Genomic DNA, 22,932 nt, shown 5'->3' with positions numbered 1-22,932 from the left:
TTGTGGCCAACTATAATGAAGTTTTATTTTTACTGACAATTTTAAAGGACATTGTCCAGAAATGTCAGCTCAGGCCAATTTGTCACATTTTAATGGGGGCAGGATGTCAAATGCGTTTAAGTAATTTTATACAATTGATTAATTAAAATTTGTATGTAAACTGGATTTTTTTTGTTGCCTTATTTCTGCTTTCCTTGATTTTTTCGCTTTGAGATTTTAAAAATGTTTTAATTTTGTTTTACTGTTTTCATTAAGATGAAAAAAGTGTATAACATAGGCCTACTGTATAATGTTCCCACTACTGGGTCACAAATGGTCAACATATGTTCAGCTAACCTTTGATTTACGGTTAAAATACAACAGAGAAAAAAGTTACAACACTTTATGAAAACTGTGAATCATGTGTTCTCATGTTTTTTTTGTTTATTTATTTATTTTTGGAATGTGTGAGAGGTATCAGTGTTCAAGGTTTGCTGTTTACCAGAGGATTGTTTTTGTAGTGTGATTTTTGGTGAATTGTATTGAATCCAATTAGGGTAAATTTGACCTCAACAATGAGGATCCTAACTATGAACAAACAGTTAATATACAAACCTAACCATAAATTATTCACTGCAAAAAAGTACAAACAAATGTGACAGCTAGCCTCAGAAATTGCATTTGACACGTGGCTTAAGGACTTTATTCAAATTAAATGGTCACACACATGAAAGCTAATAAAGCAAGAATTATAAAGTCTAATTGTCAACTTGAGAAAAAACCCGGATGCACAATGTATCAAAATAAAAGATGCTAAAATGTGCTTTAAATCTGACTGTCAGAAGGAAATCAGCGCTTACATGGATACTATTTTGGTATGAATAATAAAATGTCTATAATAATATTAATATGTATAATAGTTTTGTGTGATCATGACATATCTTTTCATAACATTAAAACCTTCACACAGAACAAAAACTTAACCTTTTTTGTATGTCACTGTTTACTAGACCCATGGTCTGCTTATTAATTGCGTTTTGATACAGGAATAACACATTTCTGTGTCTGATTTATTAATTACACACAGGTTTGGTAAATCAACAGTAATTCGTAAACTCGACGTAACGAGCAGGAGGAGGAGAGCAGTCGTGTCATATGACTTATAAGAGCGCAGGTTGAGGCTGAGCTCATCACAGTCACACTCACAGCTGCTGCTGCTAAACCGGGTCACACTCAGTCCGGCCGTCGTTTAGTGTCTGTCTGCTCTGAGGAACCATCCACCCGTCGCAATGGCTGTCCGCGGTTGTGTGACCTTGCTCTTTTTTCTGCTGAGTGGTACGTGCGATTATTTTGTTGAGTACTTTATTTCAGACGGTGTCACGTTTCGAAAGCAGATATTGAAGTTTATTTTTGAGAGGTTTACGCAGGCCCACAGGAGCGCCAGAGCCTTTTAGCATTAGCATTAGCGTGAATTCTTACCTACGCCAGTAAAAGCGCGTTAGATAATCAGAAAGACTGTCAGCTTGTGGGATACAGGTTTTACTGTCTTTGTCCTTGTTTTAAATACATTTATACTAATCAAAGTGATAAATAATTTCCAAAATAAAATGCGTTAATAGATACCCTGAGCATTACCAGCGAGTTTAGATTAAAACAAAAACAGCTCCAATATCTTTAGGAAACGGTGAATATTTTGTGTTATTAGTAAAACTGAGCATTGAGCTATATATAAACTCCTGGCCGTGTCTCTGCCTGCTAGTTGTTGTCTACATGGACCTCAATAATGGGCATCCTGGACTCAACATTTTAAGTTTTTTTTGATATCCAGTAATGGTGTCTAGGTTGGAAGTTCAGTAGGTTTTCAGACACAGCCGGGCTAATTCAAGCTAGGTAGTAATAAAGCCAGTAAATCATGTATAGTTATGTTAACTAAAGTGCGTTAAATATGATCAGATTAGATGAAATGCAAAAATGCAAACTTTAACTTCAGTGATTTTGCCACTTTCATTTTAATGATTTCAATTAGTTCAGCTGAAATGTAAGGAAATAACGCCATAGATCTCTCTCATTTGACTCATTTAACTTCACAACCATGTGACCCTGAAGTGCTTATTCGTTGTATTTCTCTGCCCCACTCGTTCATAATCATGTGATGGGTTTGTGTGTGGTGCACTAGAGACTCCCTTTGATGAAAGCACCAGGTTAATGATTTAATCAAACTATGGGATGGGACAGTCACCCAGTGCCCATGATCTTAAAGCTGGAATGGGTTACACAACTTTTAAAATCTGAAAATTTTAAAACCCTAGGCATCATGCACTTGCCAGATTTGTAAATGGTTTAAGACAAACTGGGCATCATACACTAAATGATTGAGGTTCACACACTACCAGGCTTTTAGGTCGTTCTGAACACAAACTCGTGGATAAATGTGTGCCTTGTTGCTTGGAGATGAATGACAAATGAAAACAATCAGTGCATTAAAATGGAATATTTCCCTGCTATATAGTATGTGAAAAATGGTATGCCAATAGAGTAATATCAAACATGTCTGATGGTATTTATAAAGTCATAGTTTGAAGCTACAAAATATGTGCCCATCTTACACTGCGTTTTTTTTTATTTTAATTTTTTTATTGAAATCTGAACTGTCTGCCTAAAATCTGCAGGTCGAAGAAAAATCTGCCAAAAACTGTTTTTCTGTATTTCAGCCTTAAGTCAGTTGTCCTAGACAACAGCAGATCAAATTAAATCTTTTGGAGTGTTAGTTTGCTGTCAGGAAGTCAGGAAAGCTTTTGGAATGTGCTTGGATTGCGGTTTTTATTTCCTTATGCATGGAGGTGGTTGAAAGACTTTGGTTTGCTTAAATTCTTTCACTTTGGGTGAAATAATGAACCGAGTATCTGTCTTCATGTATTTTATGGCATTTATTATACAACAAGTTAAAATTGATTTTGGAAAGTTAAAAGGGCAGGTTTGTGCATTCCCAGTGTCACATGGGGAAACCCCGTAACGATGTGGAAATAAGTGCATTCATCTATAATATTCTGCTTTCACCCTCCACAGGTATTGTACATGCTGATGATCTGGTGACCTCACCGCTACCTGCAGAGCCCAGTACAAGCAAACTCCCAGTCATGCAGACTACAACAGCTCCAACCACCTCTGAACACACAGCTACCACTCATGCTGGTGTGAATTCAACTTCCCCACAGAAGACGACTAATCCCACCACAGAACCTCCAACTACCACACAACCTCCAACTACCACACAACACAAGACGTCTAATGCCACCACAGAACCTCCAACTACCACACAACGCAAGACGACTAATGCCACCACAGAACCTCCAACTACCACACAACACAAGACGACTAATGCCACCACAGAACCTCCAACTACCACACAACACAAGACGACTAATGCCACCACAGAACCTCCAACTACCACACAACACAAGACGACTAATGCCACCACAGAACCTCCAACAACCATGCATCACAACACAACGAATTCTACCACTCAAGTGCCAACTACCACACACCCAAATGCTACAACAGCCCCGACTCCTCCCCCGACCACTCCTCCTGTCCCCAACCCAACTGTTGGAAACTACAACGTCAAGTCTGACAACGTCTCAGCCTGCCTTTTGGCAAAGATGGGCCTTCAGTTCAGCTTCAAAATAAGTGGGGTATGTATGAAACGATCTGTATAGAGGACTGCAGATTTATGTTATCTTTTATTGCAAATTTGTTGTAATACTCTCACGCCACTGCTAGTGTTATTTTATTCTTGCTGTTTAGAATGGCAGCGTTCAGACTCTTAATCTTGACCCAAGTCCTAATGTAACGGAAGCAAGTGGAACCTGTGGAATTGGTGGACATGACTCTTCCCTTGTACTGAAGTCAAAGGAAATGACTGTTCTTTTTGTCTTCACAAACGTAAGTCTTTAAAGAAGCGAGTCAAATATATTGTCAAAAGGGAGGTACATTTTCTGGGTTGTTTGTCTTCTGACTAATTCACACTCATGACAGTTCTTAAAGTCCCCCTGCTGTTAATTTTATCCCTTAACTCATCTTTGATAAAGAATTTTTTTATATATATACACTTCTTTTTTTTCCTGTGATCCTTCATGCCTTAAAATGGCTTAAATGTAACTACACCCTTGTTACATTTAGTATATTAATCCCCGCCTCCACTCAATCACACCAACTACCTGATCCACTCGCTCAACTGTAGTAAACGCAAGTGTAAATATTGGTTTCATTCAGCCATATATGTTTGAACCAGAAACTGATTCAGAAGAGGACGAGTGAATTATACAGGCTTGTCTAAAAGTTGATTTATCAGAATGGTAATGTGTTTTATAAATCGCTCTCTACAACGTCAAGACACATAACAGTAATTGATATGATTAGCCTTTTGCTTGACTGTTATTAAATGGCTAATAATGTGTAGCTAATGATACAAAGTACAAACCATGTTCCCGTACATCTTCTCGGGAGTTAGACCGCTGCCTTAAGATCAGCATCCTTAATGCTTTAAACATCATAGAAAGTCAGTGGAAAAAGACATAATTCATCATAAAACACATGTACATAATCCACCTGCTATATATAAGTATAAGAATAAAAGATAATATTACCTACACAGTACACACAGTCAAGTAGGGCAGTCCAGACTAACTCATGTTTCTGTTAACGGGTGAAGATCCTCCATGATCCCCTCTTGCCAGAATCCATTATCACTGAAGCATATTTTAAGACTCAACTGAAAAATAAAGTCTAAAAGAGTTCAATCTACAATAAAATTTGAAAACCAAATTTTTATTTTTTTATAAATCTTTCTCACCATGAATTTAGCCGGGGTAGCTGGCATGGTGTTAAACTATAAACTAACATGAATGATAGGAAAAGCCCCGCCCCACAAGTTGACAGGATTCACGTTGACATACTCCGCAATGGTGTTGACTGATGACAACATCATGGTTTGTCTAAAAGTATTTTAAAAACGCCACATTGGCTTATAAACATTAACTTGATTTTCACCACAGGGGGTCTAAAAGTATTGTTCACTGTGGGTATTTCTTATGAATTTGTACAATTAAATTTTTGCACGGTCTGCTTACGCCCCACTGAGGGTTAGGGATGGGATTGGGGTGGTCCATGCATGCTTCATACAAATCTTACATTTTCATACAAATTAATACTAAATTGCCAGTTCAACATGTTACATTCACATGATATAAGGTTACTATATTTGTTTTTACAGGTTTCACAGAAGTTTCGTCTACATGCTTTGGAATTCTCCGTTGATCTTGGAAATGGTAAGATTTTTTATTGTGAAAACTGTAAATGGCCAAAAAAAATAATGCAACACCTAAAATATGTTTTAATGTTACAAGTGAATTTAGGCATCACTATTATGTACAGTGTGAGAAATGGATATTTGCTGAAGATTACATTTAACAGTATTAAATTGGTGATTATGCTCAAATGTGTGCACTAATTTCCACTGTCTTGACTAAGAGAATTTCTGTATCGGTCGATATTGGCCATTTCAATCAGCCTTAAGCAATATGACAATATATTGTGCATCTTTAAAGGTGCTGCATTTCTTACGTAATCTGTCCTCTGATTTGTGACCTCAACAGGGAGCATTTTCAGGGATTCCAATTATAATCTATCTCTGTGGGAGGCATCTTTTGGGAGCTCATACATGTGCAGGAAAGAGCAGAGTTACAACATCTCAGACAAGCTTACCGTCAACACGTTCGAGCTACAAGTGCAGCCCTTCGCAGTCCAGAATAACATGTTTGGCACAGGTATGTATTTGTGTGCGTTTGTGATTGTAAAGAATGAAGCTGAGCTAATTACCTTATCAGAAGTAATTGTACAGCATGTATATAATGCTTAACTGGACTGTGTCCTTTAGTACGGTAACTTGTCAGATACTTTTCTACTCCCACTACGGCTCACTCTCAGTTTCAGTGCGCGTTGCTTTTCAGAGTGGTCTGTGACCACTGGAAAACCAAAGCAGTTCTGTGACAATCTTTCACTTGTTAGTGTGAAATGCAGCCACTGCAATCTGATAAACCCATTGGGTCACATTCACTAATAATTGCGTAGATTTAGTATTTGTACGCACAGGAGAACTTTTCACGAAAAATCTCCGCCTAATTCGCAACACGTTTGTACGCACATGAATTTGTTCTTTACATCATTCTGATGGAAGTGAATTTGGAGTTTTCTTAATGAGCGGGCACGTGCACAAGGTTAGTCATTTGCATAAAACACGCCCAAACCATCTCCATATAAGGGCTTTCCGTTCACACTCTCCTTACAGCCTTTCATCACTCTTGTCAAACTTGCTGCTTTTTGCAGACGCACTCTCGAGCAATGCAAAGTGTGCCATTCTTGCTAGTTCTCACAAACATCTTTTTATACAGACCTCTCATTAGCCAGCTGTACACGTGCGTATACCTGCGTTATTCAGAGAAACATTGCAGCTTTTCTTACTCTTTAACTGTATATGATAGAATTGTATTATATAGTTTTACATATGGATTATTTAATATAACTTAAAACTATTATAAGGCCATATAGAGTAAGTGCTTTTTGCGTACGTGTGGTTTCAGTTCCAATATTTTTTCGTAAATTTAGAGTAAGACATTTTTGGTAAATCGTGATTTGTTCTCAAACTCGTTCGAATGCACGTTTCTCACAAATTTATGCATACGCATGCTTTGTGAATGAGACCCATTGTTTCTGTGATCATATCAGAATGGATGTGACTAGCTACACCAAGATAACTGATAGTAAGAAGGATGTATATGCAAAATTTACTTTACTTCAACACAAAAAGATGAATGACAGAGGTCTGAAATTTCTTGCAAAATCAATCCTGATAGATCTGAATATGTTACTTTTGTATGCTTACTGTGAGGAAAGGATGTTTTAAGTGTCTCACCAAGGCTGCAATTATTTGATCCAATACAGTAAAAACTGCGACATTGTGTATTACAAATGAATAACTTTTCTGTTTTAAAATGTAGTTTATTCCTGTGATGGCAAAGCTGAATTTTCAGCATCCATTATTTGTCTTCAGTGTCACATTATCCTTCAGATGTAATTCTAATATGCTTATTTGCTGCTATATATATCTTTTTTTCATCTAATAACAAATGCTTAATTGTACCACTATCTATGAGGTCTCAAAGAGAGGTCTCCAGTATTACCAGATCAAGTGTCTGTGATTTGTGTCTGAAGTGTTGTGAATATCTGCAGTGGTATTAATTAGAAGATAGCAGCTTCATCTTATTTTCATTCATGTTCTCTCTGTCTGCAGCCCATGAATGTTCAATGGATGACACCAGCCTCTTAATCCCAATCATTGTTGGTGCCGCTCTGGCTGGTTTGATTTTCATTGTTGTGATTGCATACGTGATTGGTCGACGAAGGACCTATGTTGGATATCAGACATTGTAATGCAACGAAATCAAAGAATCAAATTCTGAGTGTTTTAAGGGACGCACAATCTGTTCCTGGACCATTGTTAATATTGTGGGTTTTTGTGCAATCTCAATTGGCAATTAACTCGGGGCCACAGGAGTAAAAAAAAATTGTCCTTATAATAATACACTTGCCCTTAAACTGCAACACATTAAAATCTGAAGATACAGTGGCACTCCAGGACCAGAGCTCCCTATTGTGAATTAATTGTGTGCGTGCACCCCCCCCCCCCCCCCCCCCCCCCCACCCCCAAGTAAGGAGTAAGTGCATGGTCTTGTTTCTCTATTCTATCTCTTAAAATGCAAATTAATGCTACAGTCACAGTACCATGCTGTTCAAAATATTCATAGGCAAGAACAACGTAGTTTTGTGGTCAATTTAAAGTTTAATTGCTCCATATCAGACCCTGCACTTGCTTCTCTTAGACATTCCTTTTATGTTCATTTGATTAGTTTGGCTCATTTAATTTGTGCCCATCATTACTGTATCCACAGCTTTAAACTGAAACAGTGTTTTATTCACCTGTCTTGTAGCATTTTGGTTAAATATTAAAAGTACTTCCAGAAACGGGTTGTTACTGTGCATTATAGTGACTGGACAACTGACTTTTATTGAGATCAAGTGCTTTTGCAGTGTGTTGGTCATCTTGTATTTTGAGTGGCTTTGAGGGAGATTGCTACACTGAGAAAACATCTAAACATGCTGGATAGTCTTTTCAAACAACTGAAATTCTAGAACAGAAAAACAAATGCTCGAATGTTTAAACTTCATGACAAGCATTTTAAAAACACAAACCATTGTAATAAAAGTAGGCCTGGTGTTTTTTGCATATAAATGCTGTTACTAAATATTTTTTGGTAGTGTTTTTTTAGTTTTTTTTTTTTTTTTTATGGAGTTTAAAAAGGGAAGATGAGTTCTAAATTAAATATCTTGTCAGCTTCTACCGTAATTTTGAATTCTTTACAGCTACTATTATAGCCTAAAATACATGCTGCTCCTTGCTAATACTACTGTGAATTGTATTTGCTGCAAGAATCTTTTGCACCAGCTTGGAATCTTTGATAGTGACTGTGGGGTTTTTTTTCACACACCATGATAAATTTTACATGATTTGGTTTTCAGTTGCTGAGCCTTTTCAGAATACGTTATTTGCTTTCTCTTATGTCTTATTTATCACATATAATGGCTTCACGGTTTCACAGTAGGTTTTTTTTTGTTTTTCAGTTGTGGTACATTTTTCTTCAGTTTATGCACCATTCTAATTTAGTCTTTGCAGCACCCGCACAGAATCTTGTGTAAATGTTTTTTTTTTTTTTCACAATAGCCAGGATAAATTAAACCTTCAAAACTGGTTACTGGTAATTTTGTGCCTTGCTTGATGAAGTTACTTTTGCTTGCCATCCTATCACTTATCAATAACTTTTTAAAATAAAATGAATCTATATTTGTCTTTTTTTTTCCCCCTGAGCATACTTTGTTACCGTTTTCTGCCAGCAAACTTGTAAAAAAGGATTCCTTATCTGACTGCCCTAAAATTGTTTTGTGAGGTTTTGCAATGGAAACGTTTTAATCGGCTTTTAGCTGCAATAAATGGAGAGACAATTGTGTATACATTAAAATTGGTGTGGGCCATCTTTTCACCCTTTAACACAAACATCATGCAAATGTCAACAAATTTGATTCAATTGCACTTTAAAACATAATGGCTGTGTGTTTTTTCCCTTACTCATTTTCTTTATTTTCAGCTGAGGATTGCAAAGGAGATGAGCCTGATAACTTCATTGTTCCTATAGCGGTGGGAGTTGCCCTGGCTGTCCTCATTGTTATTGTCTTACTGGCCTATCTGATTGGAAGAAAGAGAAGTCAAACCTCTGGCTATGAGCAATTTGAATCCTAATAATCAAAGAATGTCAAGTGTCCATGCACATGCTGACAAATCTTGCAGAAATTCAGGAATCAGTTTATTTCGGTATTTTTGTGCACATAAATTATTTTGAAATGAGTCGTATCATATGAACTTGTATTTTCTTGTCAATACATTATAACGTGGTGATTTAGAAGGTAGGCCTGTATGGCACATAATATAACACCTATTCTGCATCGGTCTGACTGAATTGTTAGTTCTGTTGTGAATAAAATCAGCAGTAGTATGTCACTCACCACCCCTTTCTCTCTCCCCTTTTCTCCCAGCGGAGGAATGCTTTCTGGATTCTGATTTGAGTTTTCTCGTGCCCATTGCTGTGGGTGTGGCTCTCAGCTTCCTAATCATCTTAGTGCTTATCTCTTACCTGATTGGCCGGCGGAAGAGTCGCACTGGTTACCAGTCTGTATAACTCAAGCTGCTGCCATCTTACCTCTAACCCCGGCTTGTCCTTTGCCACTTATATTTGCTCCTCCTCCTCTCTTCTGGTCCTGTTGGCTTCCTCTTTTGCACTGCAAACTGCTTGACCCTCCTCACTTGGTGGCACTAACTGCTGATGTCACCACAGTTTCTAACATGTCTAATTGCTCTAATCATTTAATTTCCTGTGTACGATTTAAACTTTTTATGAATTATGTGGTATATTTCTGCTTAATCACACTCGAAGCAATGTCAACTGGCATGATTCATTTGTTTAGTGTAAGCACAGGCTGTCTAAATAACCTGGCATTGTGCTATATGTTAAATGCATGAAGGAAAAAAAATGATTTCCTCTGTTTATGGGAGTTTTGATGCATTTTCTTGCTCTATGGACACTCAGTTCTGGTTGCTGTGACTTAAATTCATGTGAACTATTATGAATGAATGATGCAATTTTAGAATTAGGAATCCCTTGTTTATTAACCATTGAATGTAAATCCTCAATTAGTTCTGTAATTGTAATCTTGCTGGTTTTTTTTTGTTTGTGGCCGAAATTAAGGGTGAAAAGTATACTGGCACATTTTCTTAATCAGCAGAGCTAATAAGTCACATTCTTGCACTTAGCACATTGTATTATGAAGGGACACTTTTTTGTGTGTGTGACGTACCAGCATTTTTAAAGAGGATTGTGTTGATTTATGCTTTTGTTGATTCATTAGGTCCCTCTCAGGGAATGTTGGAAGTGTTAAAATAGGCCTGTTAGTACATGGATTTGTGAATTTAGTTGGTCATTTCTCTGGACACACGCATACAATGTACACCGTTTCTAAGACCAAAGCTACAGTTTCCAGTGCATCTTCAGTCCAATTCCTGCTCAGCATAGTGAAAATATGAATGTGTCCAGACCATTTCATGGATATACTTTTTTTTTTTTTTTATTCCTTTCCTGCCCGAAGGGTTTAGCTGTTAAAACAAACACAATTAAACACAAAATATCATTGTACTATAATGTGCCTTTTAGTTGCATTTTTTTTCTTTTTTCTATTGGACCTATATCTCTCAAGTTAAGAATGTTGGTTCAAGTTTCAGAGTGGAAAAAATTTCAATAAAATAGCTTTTTGTTTTTGTACAGTATTTTCTTCCTCTCTGTTTGTTCCCTTTCTTGCTCTGACTTAATGAAATCAACATTTCTCAAAGTGTTAGACCTGATATGTTGAACAACTGTAGTTTTACGTGGTTCACATGACTTTTACAGTCATAGAGATTATGGATTATATATGCTTCTCCTGATGGACTTTGATCAGCAGTGTTGCTATAAAAGTTACTGATGTCAGTACCATGTCTCTTACTGGAATAGAAGTGTCTCTCTTTGACCTGCATATAACAGTAAAAACTGCTTATCAGATGCACATGATTGTGTGTAGTGCTGATGTTTTTGTTTGTATGATTTATGGGTTTAACATTTTGTCATTTATCCTACAAAAAAGATCATCACATGCAATTTATCATAAGACACATTATTTGCAAAACACATCACAACTGATGTTACTTTAAAAGACAATGGAAAACTGAGCAGAAAGGTTTGATTCCGGTTAATTCTCATCCATCTTTATTGTTTATGCTAGAACATGAGTGCGTTTAAAAACATGAGCTGGAATATCTTTGTCAGCCAGTGGATATTTCAATGTATTTACTGAATAACAAAGATGTGCAATTACCAATTTCCATCTCACTATTACACTGCTTTTACCATGTCAATATATTCAAATACAATTAATAAATAATACTGTTGAAATCCTTCTTACAGGTAACTGAGCAGATATTTTCACTCAGATGAATTGTGAAATAATCTATTTCGTTTTTAAGAAGTGTTGGTTGCATGCTCGACAAAAGAAAGATCAACTTGTATTTAATTATGAAGCTCTGAAAATTATGAAATGGGATTTCAGTAAAATACATTTGCCTCTGGAATCAAAATTTAGTATCCAAAAAATAAAAATAAAAATTTAGTCCAAAAATGTACAATCAGTTATTAATTCTAATCACATCTGATTTTTATTCAATTAAATGAGCAAGTAAAAAGATAATGTAAGTCATTTTCTGCCTTTTTTTTTTTTTCGTCCAGAGGGGGAATATAATAGAGACGGTGACTTAACGGAGAAAAACATCAAAATAAAAATAAAAAGTTGTTTTAATGTGTTATATACACATCTGAATTACCAAAATAACAATATAAGTTTTAATACATGTTAATTCTATAATCTACACAGATCTAGAGATTTGTTTTGCCTACGTCTCACTGTAGACTGTTCGTTGGAGTGATTATGCCTCAGTAGCTATAATGGTGATCTACGTATTTGGACATCTTTTCATATTTTTATTTTATCCAATAATGAAACAAAGGCAGGTGTGAGTCTCTAGTGGCTGGGTACTGAATGTTACGTTACTGAATGTGATCTATAAATCTCAGTCTTTGCTTACTGGGAAATCCCTAGTTTGAAAAAGTAGTGAAGTAACACAGCTCTGACACGAATAGCACAGTGGCTGCCGGAGGCATAATCAGAGGGCTAATGGGTATAGACAGCACCCAGTGTGCTATTTCATTCATTATAACATACTCTGAGAATTTTCATTTCAATTTCTCTACGATCCTACGCCCCCACTTGTAAAGTGAAAGACACGCTACCCAGGAAACGGTCGGTTGCTGAATCGTTGATGATGCCCTTGCCGTTTAGTTTGCATTGAACATGTAGTTGGGTCTCGGACTGGACTCCAGAAAAGCGCACAGCCACCAATGGGGAAGAGTAGTTTACCTGTTTGTAGAAATGGGGAAAAATACTATGAAATGCTATTGAATTTTTAGGGATTCTGAGATGTGAAATGGGATCACTTACATGTCTCAGTTTCCCATAATAGGGATAGTACCGCAAGTTGAAGACATTGTTTGGAAAGAACTCGACATCTCCGAGGACTTCAGTTGACCCTTTCTGGAAAATCATTGGAGAACAACCAAAATTGGAATGTATGTATGTAATGGTTATGTAATGTATTAAATAGTTATTGTATAACTTCTTATACAGTATAAATGGATTATGCCAGTCATTAATTATTACCTTTACTCCACATGTAACGTTTACTGGAGTGCCTTGACCAGGCAGATACCCGAGAATCTGTCAGAAAACAGTCAAGTGTTTTTACATACCACTTAACTAGCTATTGAGACTGGACTACTTACATTATAAACTTCAGGATGTGTTCATTTAGTCATCGCTTATATTAACCACAAGATGGCACTAGAGCTTCAGAGCTTTATTTATTCTGTTTTTTTGGGGGGGGCTTTGTTCTGCCACCAAAATCATTTTTTGTATAGTATGTTCCACGCTATTATAATCTCACCCGATTCATTTTGACGATGATGCAGGGTTTGCCCTTAGAGTATCCGAAATCTTTGTCATGCGTGCCGGAGCATTCGCCCAGCATGGACCTCTTAAACTGACATGCCTTGCGCTCGGCACTCTCCTCTAAGTCGTCCTGCATGAAATACGTATTTCCTTCACATGGAATGTTCCGCCTCTCCTGCACTTTATCATCATAGGCTGGATATGGCCATGGCGGGAAACCATAATAAAAGACATGGAAGAGAAAAATAGAGAGAGAGAGAACATAAATTAACCAAACAATGGCTGAGGCCCAGCCTGGCCTCTACAACTTACAGGCCAGCACAAAAAGTGGGGCCCTGGCAGCACTGAACAGTTACACTGAGTGAATAAAAGGGTTTCCCTCCTTGTCAGTATTTCTATAGACAGCAGGACTTGTTAAACAGCGTGCTGGAGCGATTTGAATCTGTGCCCGCTGAACAGAAAACGTAACTTCCCTATTAAATTAGTTGTTCAACTAGTTCTCTCATGCAGGACTTACGTTTCAAATGGGCTTCCAGTGCTTTTGCATACTTCTTCCACGATTTTTGGTCAGAGGCGTTGAAAGCAATGTCAAACCCATGAGCAACATGTTCTACATGAGGTGACATTGTCAAACCTGCCAGGAGACAGAGAAGATTGTATTAGAATTTTGTTCATGTACTTATATAATAATACAGTTTAGAATAATAAAATAATGATTGAAATAATGAATAATGATTTTTATTTTAAATTAAAAAAAATATTGTTAATTTCTAAACAAGTGCAATTTTAAATAATCCATCCATCCATCTATTCTCCAAATTTAAATGATATACATATTAAATAATTTCTATTAAAAATAAATAAAATAAAAAAGAATTATATATATACATTATTTACATTTCCAAACATTCCTTTTGCCATTAATTGTCTGACAACAGCCGGTATGATCCACACTGAGATCTGATCTCTGAAAACCTTTCGCAGTACTGTAGCTTTGACTTCAAGCGTTTTTGAGACTTTTCTGCAGTTCTTCTGGATTTAGTCTGTCTCAGTTTTTTTATGTTTCTTCATGTAATCACAGACGGACTCATGATGGTGAGATCAGATCTTCGTGTGGATCATACCCGGCGGTTGTCAGACTCCTTGTGCATACAAAAATCTCACTGGATTATTACAATTAATGACAAAAGTAATGTTTGAAAATGTAAACTGATATTTCCTACTGATATACTACAGCAAAATATATAAATAACTGGCTTAAAATCATTGTTTGGGTGAAAATATTAACGTGCCTAGGACTTTTGCACAGTACTGTACATACTTTTTGAATGTTCAAAAAGTAAAATGCTGATTTTTCCAACCTGGTGGCATCACCCTGTCATTGTAGGTGGGAGCATATGGACTAATCGACCACATCAGGCAGCACATACAACCAGCAAACATGGCCGCGAGGAAAATGTATAATGCTGAGTAGAAGAGCAGAATAAGGCCTGAAAAAAGATGAATAAAGCAAGATTTCATTGAGGAAACCCCTTTATTAAAATAACTGATTCACATATTGAGGAATTGCATAAATAGAATGTGAGATCAAGTTAACACATTTTGTCATAAAATAATTTCTTTTAATCAACTGACCATTCCAATACGCTAAACTTTTTCATTTGTTAGTACTTATTTTTCCATAACCTTTCTGTTATGGAAGAGTTCAAGACACTAAAGTCAATAAAACTTTGAGAGTTAAAAAACGAAGCGCAACCATTGTCCTTTCATTTTCAATTAAGACTCCATTAACAGCTGATCGAATGGGACGGGTCGTCAAACGGGGCGGCTTTTGCTGCGCAGACAATTTTGCAGGGACTAGCTGCAGCCCCCAGCCACAAAGGCCTTTCTGTTTGAGCCTAGTGAAAATTCTCCCAGCTGTCCTTTCACTCAGGAACACAGTGAACCTCCGGTTGCCATCATAGTGACGGTCTTTTGCAGCCATACAGAGCCACAGCCAGCTCCAAGGAGCCCGATCACCCCATTCTGGCATTGTGAGGCCTCTGCACTCTCCTTTCATGGGACACGCATCACAGCACTCCAGCAGCCCCTCCCCTGCTCTAAGGAAGACTACGGCTGTTTATTTAATCCACCTCAAGCACATTCCCCATCATATCATGCCCATCTAAAGTGGGAGATGTTGCATTACATCCACACTCAATACGAGGGCATTGGTGCATTGACATTTTTTTCTGCTATCCCCAGGACACTTTCATACTGCTGTTTAAAGTACTCGTCCCAATGGGAATTTGCTGTGTTGCTCAGCAACCGGACGTTTAGCTGCAACGATTGGCTGCTCTGTCATCATGGGACTTCTTCAGGAAATGCTCACTGCCAAAAAAGTTCTGAGCTCGGACACACACAAAAAACACTACATGTTAAATTGCGCCGTAGATTTGAGAGCGTATTGGAGGAGATCTGGAGGTCAAGGGGGCTTTGGGAAAGAGGGAGAGGAAAGCACGGTAGGGGTAAATGGAATGTGATCCCGGGCCAGCAAAGGGACTGTGACATTCGCTCTCCCACTGAGGACCATTCCCCAGGCAGTCTGTTTTTGTCAAGATGTCTCTAAGCTATTCTGTGCACCTAAGTAAACAGTAAGCTTGGACATGCACACACACATGCACCCTCAGTGACAGCGTGCACACACACACACACACACGCACACAAACTTTCTGTCTGAGCAAGCAGAAGCACAATTCATCCCCACAACTCATTACAACTACACTACAAATAACTCCACTAAACATGGAAAATAATGAGCAAACACAATAAGCAATGGTCTCACTTGCCTTTGCTTCTACGGCCAGACAGAACTTCACTAATTGAAGACTTTGTTTACAGTCCAAGTACAATTTAGATGCACTCCCTCACCCACAGACAAATACCCTTTGTTTTGCCATTAAAACAGGTATCTCATTGTGTACATTCAAATATAATTTTGTCTCATTACTCACTCCAGCTCTTCCCCGAGCGGCCCATAAACTCCTTCGTTTCGGCGTTCCACAGGTAAGTCTTTAGGTCGTCGATTTTCTCATGCAGCGTCCTCTTGGGCTTTGGCTTGGGCTTCCATTTCTCAAAGTTAAGGTCATCCTGCTCCAGAGGCTGATGTTCTACCAGTCCTTCCTGTTCCACTTCCATGGCCTCAGCTAGTTCGTGTTTATGAAGTGATCCTGCACGCTAAAGATAACATGGAAAGTTGAAAAATATTATTCACAAATAAGTTTCTGAATCAGAAAAGTTCCCTGCAACAAGCATTAAATGTAAAAACTCACTTTAATGTGGATAATATTGTCTGATGCTCTTAAAAAAGGCCAGGAGACAAATATGTATCTTCAAAACAGTTAAAAGCAAGTGTAGGATCTCATTCAGTGTGAATGAAAGAAGTTTCAGAATCCCATTGATCTATGAGAGGCAGAAGAGGACCCACACACTCGCTGACCCATGTTGGGAGATCTAACCTCTCACAGCTGCACAAGATCGGCAGGGTCACTCTTCAGCCAGATGTTACACACTCGTTCTCAATATCAGGACACACATAAAATACACTTTAAAAACTGGTGAAAAATACATTAGCAGCATTTATTAATACAGGTTCATGTTAATTTCTACATTGTGAAAAAATTCAATATCACTGCATTGTGAACGATCATGAAATAAAGTTATTTCATATAATTGAATCAAACTGCCTACATTAGATTACATCAATAATAGTCCTTTTTTAACAGTTCAGGTGTAAACAGCTCCTTAAAGGGATAGTTCACCCAAAAATGAAAATTCTGTCATCATTTACTTACCTCAACTTCCATAGTATTTTTTTTTTATGGAAGTCAATGGGGTCCATCAACTGTTTGGTTCCCGACATTCTTCGAAATATCTTCTTTTGTGTTCAGCAGAAGAAAGAAATTCATACAGGTTTGTAACAACTTGAGGGTGAGTAAATGATGACAGAATAAAATAAAAAAAATGGTGAGCTATCCCTTTAAGGTACCAGAGGTATTTCAAATGCCTCTACTACAAGATATCAAATATTAATAGTATAGGCTACTAATGATGAATAATTGCCAGTGTAAATTTACCTAAATAGTGATGAACAGGTGAAACGCTTTTGGTGACACTCCTTCTGTACCAAAAATTAAGTTTAAAAATGATACAAAAGAAAATGACCTACAAAACCGCGTTATCTAGGTTCTATAATGTTTAGTAGCCTACTTTATACTGCAGGCTATAGAGCACTAAATCCAGCAAGATATGGTCATTGCAATGCCCTCATCCCTAATCAAAAGTAACCACATTACTCTGGTGCATTGTGGTTATGGTCACTTGCCAGTTTTGAAACTTTGTCTTCCAGGAGCAGGTCCTCCGCCCCTCCCGCGGTAGAGTCGCGCTCCATGATCTCTCACTGAAGAATAAAGGTACTTGTTAAACCAATCACATATACGAGCGGTCCAAGCAATTTACTGAGAGATTTCAGTTCACGAATTAAGTCTGCAGCCGTCCAAAGGAAGTCAAATAATTGCTCAATCTTATTTCTTCTTCTTCTTCTTTTTAAGTGAAGATAAGAGAATATTTCGATGTCTTCAGGAAAGAAAAGGGGGGGAAGGAAAACATTAATGCTCAAAGTGCCCCCAAAAATAATGTCTTGATGAAGGCAGTGGTGTGATGTCTTGAAGTTCACTTTACGCTGGCTGAACAAACGTTAATTCTGGTCAAGAACTGGTCGTGAATTTCATTGAGTTTTCCCCTTACAACGGATGTCGGGTGTGGAGGAGCTTCTTGCTAGGAGTCGAGCATCATAGTGAATGGAGTTGAGCTGGAGAGGGAAAGTGGGGGTGGGATACAAAGTGGAGTTTTGTTGGCAGAAGCTTCGTTTGGTGTTGTGTGGAATTCTGCACACGCACACCGCATAGTCTCATTGTCGTACTGAAACAAGCTCTATGCAAAAACCCACAGCTTTATAAGTTTCTGTTCTGTTCTGCATTTGCCGTTGTCAATCACTAAGTACTGCATCAGCAACTAGTCTACATTAGGACAGTGAGGTTTAGTATGCAGGACACTTCACTAAACAATCCCCATTGACTCACTGGGCTGTTAAACTGGAGAAAGATTAGCTAGGCCTATTCGCGCGCATTAAGGAGACAAACGCAAAATTGTGAAATATTGGTCCGCTTTGGTCTATGTTGGCGTCAAAAGCGTAATAAATTCAGAAAGTTGTCATCAAGCTTAATATTTGTACACAGATCACGTTGCGCTCCCTAAACCCGCTGATTTTTTTAAACCTCAAAAGAACTCGCGTCATGGAAAATTCGGTCTTGTCTGGTTCTTTCTGCTTCTTTGGTGGAGAGCAGGTCATTCAAAGAAAGGCCATCAAGGACTGAAACGAGCAAATGCAATCATTTACTTTGTGACAAAACTAAGCTGGAAGAACAGAGATTAATTGGCTATATTAATGTCGCCGCGTTTTATTTTTTATTATACAGAAACAAGCAGGCCTGCTTGCTTGTGTAAAAAATTAAGGGTGATCGAAGCATTCACTTCCATTCAATTCCATTTAGGCTGCTTAAATACAACTATAGGTCTATGTACGTTACTCGCGGTATTGCAACAATTAGACTATAGGCTAAATAAGCTAGCAAATCACTTAAATATGGCACAGTGTTTAATTCCACACGTTTTGAACTCTGCATCACCTCAATAGACTATGTATTAATGTGAGTGTGTGTGAGATAGCCTACCATGAATGGGTGAGTAAGTTACTTCTAAATAAGCATGTTGGCTGTCAAGCTGCACGAGTGAACAGTAAAATAAACAAAAAATGCAGCAGACCTGCAACAAATTCGGGTTAATAAAATTAAATATTGTCTAGCCTGGCCTATATATATTCATTTATTTATTCATATATTCATTTTTATTTTTAAACTTATTTGTGTTTGTTCACAAGACCAGTTGATGGCGCACTTTCATTACTTTGATATTGATTCATGTTCAAGAGACATTCAAAATATAGTCAAGAAAGATATAGGCTATTATAGCAACACCAAATTATTATTCTAAATAGGCCTATTGAATGTTCTTAAAGTATTTTAATGTAGCCAGTCTGTTAGCCTACTTTTCTTTGCACGCTAAGTAGGCCTATTTGAAGAGGTGGACAGTAACAAAGTAGCCTACATTTATTTGAGTACTGTATACTTTTTGAGTATAGGCCTATCTGTAGGTTACTTTACTTGAGTATTATTTTTTATGGACACTTTTTACTTTAACTTCACTATATTTGAAAGACAAATATCGTACTTTTTACTCCACTACAATTCTTTCAAGGTCCTTGAGTAGAAAGTTGTAAGATCAGCCAGGGGAAGATTTTGGTTGCAGGGGTTGCATTTTGGTTGGAAATGAAAGCCAGCGGATTGACGTCAGAACCAATCCGATTTTCATTTTCAACCACAATACGTCTGTCCAACGTTGGAGATTAATGTCAATAGTGTTGGATTCTGACATCAACCTGATTTTCATTTTCAACTTTGCATGGGTTTGGTCTTCTAAATGCGAATTTTGTCTTTTTTTTTGGAGCACACTAGCATATAGATTACAGTTAGGCTAACATATTCATACTAAGCCAAAAAAACTATAATTAGGGCACCGTCACGCACTATTTGGGAAAAGCCATTTGGGTGTCCGAAACCACTGTGGATGTTATTAAGTTCACTTATGGCGCTTTTCCACTGCATGGTACGGCTCGGTTTGGCTCGGTACGGTTCGACTCGGCGCGGAACGGTTCGGCTCGCTTCGCTTTTCCACTGCCTGGTACGACTCGACTCGGTACGGCACGGTTCGGTTCGCTTTAGCTCGGTTGCTTTTCCACCGCAGTAGTTAGTACCCCTTCAAAGTGGGTGGGACTGATCGTTATTTGCGCCGCCTCTACTGCCATGACATCATCGTAAACGCGCCACATTTCAAACGCACAACACAGGAACAATGGAGCCTATCGAGGGGATGGTGTTCCTGATTCTCGGCATGTGGATGTTTTTAACTGCAAGACGGAGAAATGTGTTTAAAATGAGGCTGATGGCAGCAAAACAAAATACTGCAAAAAAAAACAAAAGAGTCTGGGAACTCTTACAACGAAGCGCAGATGACGATCACTCGGTTTGCCCGACGGCGCACTATGGTAAGCTAATCTTGTTTAGGGTCTCAATCGCTATATCGTCACAAAGCATATAATGAATTTAGCTGGCAATATTGTGTACTAAGAAGTGTAATCTGTGTATTTCAGATGTATCATATTTCGCAAAGTCGCCGCCACAGACCATCTGTTTGGACGTTTAACAGAACTTCTGAGTGGTGGGATGTGATTGTTCCTGGTTTTACAAACACGCAGTGGTTGGAGAACTTTAGAATGTCTGAAGAAACGTTTATCCATTTGTGCAATCCCACTACTGGAACTGTGTTCTGAATACATTTGATATTGATATGAGGTTAGGTAGGCATAGATTCAGAGGCATAAGGTATTGTAAGTAGCCTACAAACAACAATGCAACAATAATAAAACAATGCATTGACATTTACTTTTTAGTTTTTACTTTTGATAGCCTACTTACGTAGGCCTGTAAAAGTAGTTCTGTACTTTTACTTAAAGTCCCTGTAAAGTCAAAATTAAGTTAGCAAGAGTTTGTCACACCACAGAAAAATTTGTTATTAGCCACCCAGCCAAATTTGAATGATAAAAAAAGCCGCCAAGTAAATCAAAAAAGCTATCAGGGGGGCGTGTCCGCTGGCTGCGCTGAAACCACGCCCACTCGCCTGAAAGCTGCCGATGGTGATATTAGGTGATTCTGCTTTCGGGACGGCAGGATGAAGGCCGAGGCGGGAGATAGTCGGTTCGGCTTCATTCACCAGTAACAGCGGATTATCAGTGAATCCCAATTGTCTCTGACAAAAGTTTATAAAACTATCCCGTGTAAAATGATCACTAGAGGCGGGTGTTGGTGGTGATCCTCAGCTCTCCATCAAGGTGGCTCTTCACAAAATTAATCCACCTCTTCTTAAAGTCCCCGTGAACCGGAAGTTGCAAACGACTTTTCTCCAGTGTTGTGACGTATTTCCGAGAGAAACGGAATCCTAATAAGGCAAAATAGTGGGCGTGGCTTTTTTCCAACTAGCACCTAATTGGATCTAGAAAAGTAGGTGTTTTCATTAAGCCTGTCTACTGTCAGTTGGAGGGGCGTGGTTACGGATGTTAAGCAGACACCCAAACCGTCAAACCTATGTCATCAGGGAAGGTCCTCCAATGCAGAGGGGAGGGGAAATTTCAGATTTTGATTAAAGATTATGAAGCCAAACATTTTTTGTGTGTGGATTGACTTGCATGGATGAATTGTTCACCACAAAACGATCAATTTAGGCAAACAAAGTAAGTATGGTCAATTTTGAATTCATGGGGACTTTAATATGGTCGTTTTAGTATAGTGAGGTTAAGTGACTTTTGACTTCAAGTCATGATGCAAAGGTCCCCTTTGGTATGGAAGTACCATAGGGCCATAGAAATAAATTTATCCTAAGTCACAAGTGAGATCACATTTTGTATCTTGTATACGCACATTTTTTTAAATGGCCGCCGACCATACTTGAGAGGCCCATATATTTGCTTCTGTTATAGCTATAATGACAAATTTGGTATCAACGTGTACATTTTTGTGGTCAAGGAGTCCAATAAAATTGGTTCCAAGACTAAAAAACAATAATGTTGTCCTTACCATGACAATTGGAGGTGAAGTATGCAATTTTTAAAAAAAACACATGCCAAACACACAGTCCATTCACAACTTAATAATTTCTTCATTTAGGTCTGCTTCGCATGCGCCCTTTACAGCTCTGGCTGAAGACGCGGGTCCTGCGTCTAGCATGGGCATCCGGTCGTTTACATCTCAAGGTAACTCAGAACTGTGTCACAGCTCTGGAGCCCTGGAAGGTGGTCGACTTGTATCAGACAGGTGTAAACCTGGGGGTAATCTCAAAATTGAAAGTGGTTTCGACAGACGCCTCCAATTCAGGCTGGGGTGCCCTCTACGAGGGCAGACCAACTTTTGGCCTCTGGTCAAGCCAAGAAAAGATCTTGCACATAAACTGTCTAGAGATGAAGGCGGTCGAGAACGCCTTGCGGTTCTTCCTTCCGCTTCTAAAGGGCCACCATGTCCTTGTCCGCACGGAGAACATGTCGGTGGTTTCCAACATAAATCGCCAGGGCGGTCTGAAATCACGGAACCCACTGACAGAACGCCTCCTTGAATGGGTACAGCGCAACCTACTCTTGCTGAGAGCGGCGCATGTGCCAGGCCATCTGAATGTGGGTCCAGACAGGCTGTCCAGGGACAACGTTCCCCCAGGGGAATGGTCCCTCCACCCTCAGACAGTTCAACTGTTGTGGGACACCTTTGGCACAGCGGAGGTCGACCTCTTTGCGTCTCAAGACAATGCTCAGTGTCCAATATGCTTCACAAAGAACAAGGACGCGCTGGCCCATCACTGGCCCAGCCGCCCTCTCTATGCTTTCCCTCCAATCACGCTGTTACCACAGGTAATCAAGCGTATCAGGGAGAACGGTTCCTCTGTGCTTCAAGTAGCTCCGTTCTGGCCGAACCAAGTTTGGTTTCCGGAGCTGATGCAGCT

The 22,932-nt window shown here is 38.5% G+C and overlaps 2 protein-coding genes across 6 annotated transcripts; one reads left to right on the top strand and one right to left on the bottom strand.

The window, feature by feature from the left end:
* The first annotated feature begins 1,170 nt into the window (after positions 1 to 1,170).
* Positions 1,171 to 10,221, top strand: lamp2 (lysosomal-associated membrane protein 2). Of its 3 annotated transcripts, none has more exons than XM_056258542.1 (6): positions 1,171 to 1,314; positions 3,046 to 3,671; positions 3,784 to 3,921; positions 5,252 to 5,306; positions 5,634 to 5,804; positions 9,682 to 10,221. In XM_056258542.1, the coding sequence occupies exons 1-6, from the start codon at positions 1,269 to 1,271 to the stop codon at positions 9,822 to 9,824; spliced, it is 1,179 nt and encodes a 392-aa protein (XP_056114517.1). In that variant the 5' UTR covers positions 1,171 to 1,268; the 3' UTR covers positions 9,825 to 10,221. The 3 variants fall into 3 exon arrangements, with proteins under 3 accessions (XP_056114517.1, XP_056114516.1, XP_056114518.1); XM_056258541.1 differs by lacking the exon at positions 9,682 to 10,221 and adding an exon at positions 9,237 to 9,516; XM_056258543.1 differs by lacking the exon at positions 9,682 to 10,221 and adding an exon at positions 7,328 to 7,711.
* A 1,203-nt stretch (positions 10,222 to 11,424) lies between these two features.
* atp1b4 (ATPase Na+/K+ transporting subunit beta 4) lies at positions 11,425 to 18,081 on the bottom strand. 3 transcript variants are annotated; one of them, XM_056258539.1, is made up of 9 exons: positions 17,349 to 17,447; positions 16,545 to 16,826; positions 16,227 to 16,449; positions 14,595 to 14,723; positions 13,751 to 13,867; positions 13,229 to 13,428; positions 12,946 to 13,002; positions 12,727 to 12,819; positions 11,425 to 12,645 (listed from the first exon to the last, which is right to left on the bottom strand). In XM_056258539.1, exons 3-9 carry the CDS (start codon positions 16,408 to 16,410, stop codon positions 12,484 to 12,486), a joined length of 942 nt encoding a protein of 313 aa, XP_056114514.1. In that variant the 5' UTR covers positions 16,411 to 16,449; positions 16,545 to 16,826; positions 17,349 to 17,447; the 3' UTR covers positions 11,425 to 12,483. The 3 variants fall into 3 exon arrangements, with proteins under 3 accessions (XP_056114514.1, XP_056114513.1, XP_056114515.1); XM_056258538.1 differs by lacking the exons at positions 16,545 to 16,826; positions 17,349 to 17,447 and adding an exon at positions 17,597 to 18,081; XM_056258540.1 differs by lacking the exon at positions 16,545 to 16,826 and having other exon boundaries at positions 17,349 to 17,451.
* Between the last annotated feature and the right edge of the window lie 4,851 nt (positions 18,082 to 22,932).

Source organism: Rhinichthys klamathensis, unplaced genomic scaffold (assembly GCF_029890125.1).
Source record: "Rhinichthys klamathensis goyatoka isolate OS25496 unplaced genomic scaffold, OSU_Roscu_1.1 h1tg000153l_1, whole genome shotgun sequence".
Taxonomy (NCBI): domain Eukaryota; kingdom Metazoa; phylum Chordata; class Actinopteri; order Cypriniformes; family Leuciscidae; genus Rhinichthys; species Rhinichthys klamathensis.
This window is presented reverse-complemented; position numbering and strand designations above follow the sequence as displayed.